The sequence below is a fragment of the Nicotiana tomentosiformis genome, chromosome 8 (assembly GCF_000390325.3).
Source record: "Nicotiana tomentosiformis chromosome 8, ASM39032v3, whole genome shotgun sequence".
Lineage (NCBI taxonomy): Eukaryota > Viridiplantae > Streptophyta > Magnoliopsida > Solanales > Solanaceae > Nicotiana > Nicotiana tomentosiformis.
The window spans coordinates 109,121,198-109,128,708 of record NC_090819.1 but is presented as its reverse complement, the minus strand read 5'-3'; the positions used below and the strand labels follow the sequence as shown (position 1 = coordinate 109,128,708).

The 7,511-nt window shown below is 35.6% G+C and overlaps 1 protein-coding gene across 1 annotated transcript; it reads right to left on the bottom strand.

Annotated features, from left to right (window-relative positions):
- Positions 1-4,343: 4,343 nt before the first annotated feature.
- Positions 4,344-7,297, bottom strand: LOC104101133 (probable flavin-containing monooxygenase 1). The gene is made up of 4 exons (XM_009608552.4): positions 6,668-7,297; positions 5,875-6,112; positions 5,260-5,426; positions 4,344-5,148 (listed from the first exon to the last, which is right to left on the bottom strand). Exons 1-4 carry the CDS (start codon positions 7,157-7,159, stop codon positions 4,447-4,449), a joined length of 1,599 nt encoding a protein of 532 aa, XP_009606847.1. The 5' UTR covers positions 7,160-7,297; the 3' UTR covers positions 4,344-4,446.
- Positions 7,298-7,511: the final 214 nt, after the last annotated feature.

Here is a 7,511-nt window from a genome sequence, read left to right as displayed (position 1 = left end):
CCCCCGCGAAAGATTTTGGGGGAATAGAGATTCATCACATGAGCTAAGGTTAGCTCCTCCCCAGTTTCTTGGCACAAGCGTCAGAGGCAGGCGATCATTCTCCATGCTGAAGGACTTACCTGTGCCAAACATACCTACTAGCAAAGGCAAAACTCCGCAATCATGGAATCAAGCTCTCCGCTCAAAGAAAACGTACCCAAAGTAAAGGGATGCGTAAAAAGGTATGTAAAACCTTCCTGGGGAAGGGTCACTCGCTCCGATAAATCAAGAGCGATGATTTCCAACTTATTGCGGCAGTCCTCCTCCACAGCAGGAATACTAAAAGGATGACTGGAAGAAGGATACCTACTAACAGCCCATATACGAGGGTTAGAAGTAGGAAATTTATCTTCAAAATCCTTCGAAGTACTAAGCCTTCTTGGGATGATGGAATCCACTGTTGGAGGAACGGAATCCTCGATTTTGTTCTTATTCTTCGTAGAACCACCACATTTGGAGAAAGAAGTCATTAGAAAGGAAGAAGGTAAAGAGTTTGTGTTTGAAGAAAAATAGAAAAAGGATGAAAAATAAGGATACAAATTAGAAGCTCAAGCAATTGTGAAACGCAAAGGAAAAGAAAGTTGCATATAAGTAAAATTTTGGCGGCTAAATTCATGGACATGATTACCTCGATAACCGGCTAAAGCTCTGCTGAATCATGGGATGACGCGTGTTCGGGACATTAAATGCGGAGAGACGTGCGTCTAATCAACTGTTAGAGACCTTCAGAGGGAATTATAGTAATTCCCTTCAAAAAGGTATTTCTACCAACTTTCCGGTAATACAAAGTTATGTCACCGGAAAGCAGGGGGACTATCTGTATATGGTAAAATATGATATGATACGTGGCTGACTAAAAGGAGGACACATGGAATCCAAGATGGAATGGCTGAGGATCGAACGCAGCCATCGCGCTTGTCACCGGAACGGATAACATTCATAAAAATGTATTAAATGCTCTGCGCCCGGTAGCATTTACTAAGGAATATTCTACAGTATTAAGAGCGACGGTCCATTACAAAGAATTTGACATTTACGCTTAACGTTGCATCTTCGTCAATGACCATCATAATTGACATTAAAAGAAGGTACGATCCTAGGACCTTCTTCCCTAGACATAACTATAAATAGTGAGCTGAGTTATCATCGTAAAGGACACGAAATTTCTGGCAAGAATATATATTATATTTTATACAAAAGCTTTATATAATTTCACTCTCTTGCTTTTTGATCTCATCATTGCTGTGTTCGGAAATCGTGTTCACGGAATCACTATCTTTGCTATTCCATCTATATTCCAAGGCTTAGTGCTGCGTATTTCTTTGATTATTATATTATTTCAGGATCAAATTAATTCATTTGTTTAAAAATTACGTATAAATTCAACTGTACTATTTTATGAGTAAATAGTTGTATACGGCACTACCAGCTATCCACTTCTCTGATCTAATTAGTCACGTCATGGCTGATTCATTTTGTCAACAATATCATCGCGAGACTTTTGTTATAATTGCAGTGATGTTAAGGTAAGGTGATGCAAAATCGTTAACTTTTCTCTTCCCAATTAGATGGCTGGCCTTGAATTGAATGGCTACTTGTATGCATGTGGACAAAGATTTCCAGATCAATGCGTATGAAAGATTGACTATTTTTTTTTTTTTTTCAATAAGTGTGGTATCCGGGTCAGTTACCTGTCACTTTCCACCACCAACAGATATCAGGTAACTATATCTATCAAAGTTTGAATAGATGAAAAGAAATACCTAGTATTTTTTGTCTCCGCTTGAATTTGAACTTACTTTGTGCCAAAGATAGCTAATGCCCAGAAAAAGGTTTTAGACTCGGGGTGTGTTTGGTATGACAGAAAATATTTTTCGGAAAATATTTTCTCATTTTCTACTGTTTGGTTGTACAAAATAGTTTGAAAAATATTTTTCTAAATATCATATTTTTTTGAAATTGAAGGAAAATGACTTTCCTATAAAAAGTTAGGAAAATATTTTCCAAAAACTCTGCATACTCTCACATCTAACCCCCAATTCCCTCCCCATCTCTCGCCTACCCCGCCCCCTCTCCAAAAAGATTTTTTTTTTTAGATTTCAATTTTTTCCTTTTCCGTTCATGAAGATGACACTATGTCCAGGATTGACTATTCTTAGTTTAGCTTTAAAAGATTTTTTTTTTTTATTAAATTACTCAACTACTATATATGTAGAGTTCAAGCAGAGGATAATGACTCCAAGTATATATACTTGCTGCAGGCGTATGTTCTGGCAAACAACTATTATCGAATCTATTTTCTCAAACTTAAATTAGGCATCTTATTTGACTCATGTTAAGATAATAACTAAATTAGCTGTGTTTATTGTTATATTGAAACTTAAATTACTATGAAATTTTCAGTCATTTATTACTCTTTTTTGTCAATTATATCCTTACTGTTTCAATTAGTGAAGTGCTAATTACTTGAGATAGTTTATGCAGCGAGAAAGGATAACTTAGAATAAGGCTATCAAATGTCTTTCTTAACGGGTGTACAAAACTCACGAAAGAAAATAAATTAAATGGACAACGTATATGGAGGAGAAACGGCTTAGGTATTTCAATTTGCGATAAACAGATCTTTATAATTGTGGTGTTATGATTTAATGATCGCGTAGAATAAATAACTTTTTCCAATTATTTTCTCTTTTCACGTTGTGCGTCGTGTTAGAATTTGAATAATAATTATAGACTTACCTTAAAATGCTTAGAAGTTCTAATTGCGCTACTTCTCTATAGAAGTCAATTGTTTTCTACACCAATAAGTCTACGCAAACTCATGATAAAGTCAAACAGCATTCCAAAAATATATTCACAAACTAAGCTAGTGTTTGGATATAGATTTCGTTAAAACATGAAAAATAAATTTTTGAAGATGAGATGAAAAATGATTTTTAAAAGTTAAAAATTTGTTTGGATATGCATTTTACTTAAAAAGAATTTGATGTTTTGTGAGGGATATGCGGCAATCACTCAAGCGCAGAATCTTTGGTGCTGAAATTGGTACGGACAGGATATTACTGGCCTCGCATGAAACAAGACACCAAAGATTTCGTATGAAAATATAATAAGTGCCAACGCTACGCATCACTAGTACATCAACCGACAAAACCCTTACATTCGGTTCTGTTCCCATGACCATTTATGAAATAGGGGATGAACATCGTCGGACCGCTGCCACTGGCTCCCGGAAAGGTAAGGTTTCTTTTAATTTTGACTGATTATTTTTCTAAATTGGTGGAAGCAGGTTCTTATCAGAAAATCGGAGAACGCGAAGTGGTCGATTTCCTGTGGAAAAATATAATTTGCAGGTTCGGAATACCAAAAGAGATAGCATGCGACAATGGCCCACAGTTTATCGGTACAAAAGTTACAAGGTTCTTCGAAGACCTGAAAATAAAGAGAATCACATCCTCACCTTATCATTCGAACTGCATTCCAAAAACGTATTCACAAACTAAGCTAGCGTTTGGACATAAATTTCGTTAAGACATGAAAAAATAAATTTTTGAAGATGAAATAAAAAATAGTTTTTAAAATTTGAAATTTTGTTTGGATATGTATTATACTTGAAAAGAATTTGAAATTTTGTGAGTGGAAAACATTGATTTCAAGGCCAAAAAATGATCAAAATCTATAAACAAATAGATATTTGAAAACAAAACTTGAAAAAAAGCTCCCAAATTTTATGATCAAACGGGAGCTAAGTCTCGTATTGTGCTATTACAAATGTCATCTTTACCAAAGTAACTGCTGAGAGATTTCCTTTGTATACATGTGGATTATGACTCCTGCATAATAAAACATCTATTTCCCTTAATATGACTTAGAATATGACCCCAAAAAACTATGGCAGTGCCAAATTTTTGAAACAAAATGATCAACCAAAATCCAACCAATAACTTCAACAAGAAGAAGAAAAAGACTGCTACTTAAATGCCAATACACCACTTGATTACATGCAACAACTAACCCAGTCTAATCTCACAAGTAGAGTGTGGGAAGGGTGGTATATACGCAGATCTTAGGTAGGCCTTACCTCTACCCGGTAAAGGTAGAGAGGTTGTTTCCGATAAACCCTCGGCTCAAGAATAAATACACGCCACTTGACTACATGGATAATAGTAAATCAGAGAACACTCCAAGCAGAACTTTGCAACCATTTTAGATTTTATCCTCATAACATTAGCAGGCCAAGTATTGTACATTCCAATACATAATAAAAGTATTCTAATTCTAGCAAACAAAAAAGATTATGAAACTCCTTGAAGAAAATTGCCTCATATTCTTATTTCCTTTATTACATCAAGGAGCTTTTTCCCTTGGTCCAGTAATATCACTTGCAAAATCATTATTGTGCTAAAACTACACAGATCTTTGGTAATCTGAAGGTTTATAAGGGGCGAAAAGTTCACTCAACATTTTTTTCTTTCGTCTGGGATTCAAATTCATGTCCCCGCACTGCAGATCATTGCAGTATATTTGTAACAACACACTTACACAGGCTCTTTTGTAGTATTTACAAGCGTAACGTTGCATACACTTCTCCCATCTCAGGACGTCCTCTTCCATTTCCGCTATTGTTGGTAGCTTAAATTTCCCCGCAAGAAAATGAGCTAACCATTTGCTTTGCATCTCAGTAGTGTATAGTATTGCAGGGCTCTCAGAATACCCAAGTATCGCGAGCTGTGGAATACGAGGGTGAATGCATTCGCGGTAGAAGGGAGATGAAGAGCCAGTAATGCATTTCTGAAAATAGGTTGAGGTGAAAATATTACAAAGCTTATCATCACTTCTGTATCCAGTTGCAAAGATGACAATGTCTGTTTTCAAAGGAAAATTCTCCTCCTCGTCGATGATGAGTCCTTTTTTACAAAAGCAATAACTTTTCGACTTCTTTAAAATGAGGCTTCCTTCTTCTACCATTCTGTAGAAATCAGCTGGCAACACTGTGAACATGCAAGAAGATATCTGTCTAAGAAAACCATGGTCCGGAATCATATTGTACTTCTTCAATGGGTATATCCATTTGAGATAACTTTCCACAAACTTTGAAAATATGCACAGCTGAAAGTACCAAGCAGATCCATCAATCGTTACACAGCAAAATACAGGTAGAATTCTGAATGGATCTTAGACTAAAGTAATGTGAGGCAAATTAAGGAAGTTACTACTTACAAGTGGTGAAAGTAAAATTGCCAAGAACCAGAGGAAAAATCCTTCGCGGGGCTTATGGATCATTAACTCTGAGAATCTATTCAAATTCTGAAAAGAGAGTTTTAGAAAGCCCTCTGGTACTGTCCAATGTACCCTCCTGAGTAGCAATGTACAGGGATGTTTCACTCCTGAAATCAACAAATTATAAAGCTCTTTTGTCAGTCCAAAGAAGTCTGCTGCAAACTAGTAAATTTTGTCCCGAATGACATAGCGAAACTGTGGAAATCTTTTGCATCATATCAATACAAACATGTCTAGCAGATAATTCATTAGTATGCAGTAGATCTAATGGGGAAAAAACGACTGGTTAGTCCAGAAAAATTGGGCAATATCAGTTTGTTGTATCCGGTTAATTACTAAGTAGTATTTCCACCGTTCCACTTTGTTTGACGCTATTTTCTTATTAGTCCATTCCAAAAAGAATGATACATTTGTATAATTTCTTAATGAGAAATTTTTATAGCTATACAAATGTTATGATATATTTAAGAATTTTTTTTTTAAAATCTTACTTTATTCTTCTTAAATTTCGTGTTTAGTCAAACTATGACAAACAAAGTGAAACGGAGGAAGTACCATTTAGTCTGGCAACTTCTGCTGCAAGATCTATTGCTGATTTTTGGAATCCAATAACAGCGACGCGCTTATCTTTGACCAACTTAGTTGCATGAATACTTCCCATTTCAGCATACTCCATGGAGTGTATAACCTCGCCATCGAACACCTCCGGCCCTTTATTCATTGGAAAGTGAGGGATATTTGGCAGGCTACTGAACTTTCCAATGCATAAGATTACAAAATCAACTTCATAAACCTACCAGTTCACCAACATCCAAGTATCAGAAGATATAAAGAAATCATGCATTTCAAGAAAGTAATGCAAAAAAGCTCTATTAAAATTAGAATAGACTGATCATTTGTGATCATCACAGCACAAAGACATCCTAGAGATAAAGGTAACCTAGCCTGAGAAAATGTTGTTTAAATACTTACCAGAAAGAGAAATGCTGCACAAGTAATAGTACTTCCTTTTTTTCCTTTTATGTTGCGGTACCAAAAGTACCCCTAGAACTTGTGGTTTGAATATAAAAGACAGAATCATCTATTCAAGATTATATCCTAGGTGATACCTGGTTTTGAACCAAATGACCCCTTTCGGGTATAAAAGAACACAACAACAACAAAATATGGGTTGCGGGAAGGGTAAAATGTATGCAGACCTTATCCCTACCTCATTCAGATAGAGAGATTGTTTCCGATATACCAATCAATCATCGAAATGAATAACAAATCAGGAAAACTTTATGAAAAAGATCGGGTATAAAAGAAAAGAGTGTAGTATAAAATGAAACAAAGGAGCAATATTTACTTTATATGGGTCCATAGGATGGAGGAGATCCAGTACTGTAACAACCCACTTGCGTTTAGGAGAGAATGCGCGGCCTGTACCACCCCATAGATTATCACAACCAGCAGCCATTTCTTCACCATCATCTTCACAACAGTAATCAATACTAACCACCTTAGCATTAAACTGAATATGTTTCAGGATGTTGAAGTGAAGAGCATAGGATTCAATATAGTCCTTAACTTGATTGTGATTAGGAAAAGTTTCTGTGACAGACTTTGGCCATGTAAAATCTGAGAACTGGTAAAAATCTTTAGGAGTTTGAAGTTTAGTTGACTCAATTGTATTGGACCACACTCCGCCAATACAATTTGAGGATTCAAAAATTATAGGATTAAAGCCCTGTTCCAGTGCGTGTTTGCATGCAACAAGACCACTTATTCCGGCGCCGATGATTCGTATTTGCTTTTTCCTTTTTCCAACATCGATTTCTCCGTTTACGTGCGTCTCCATGTTAAAAAGACAACAATACCCAAATTCCAACACCACAAAAAAAGGAAATTGGAGAACTGCCTACTATTTGATGGTTGAACTCAATTTTGGGACTTGTCAAATTATTCAGAGGACAACTGAGATTCTTATACTATAGCAACCAACTCAACCGACGTCATGTCCGGTTCACATAACATCCCATGTTTATACGGTATTTTAGAAAATAGAGTCGGACCATAGATTTTAATGTTACACAAAATAATTTTAATATCTAAAAAGAAAATATTCAAATTGATGTCTTGGTCAATTCTTTTAATATTATCTTAATGAATCTTTATTATACCAATCAATTGAATATATTTTAATATCTATA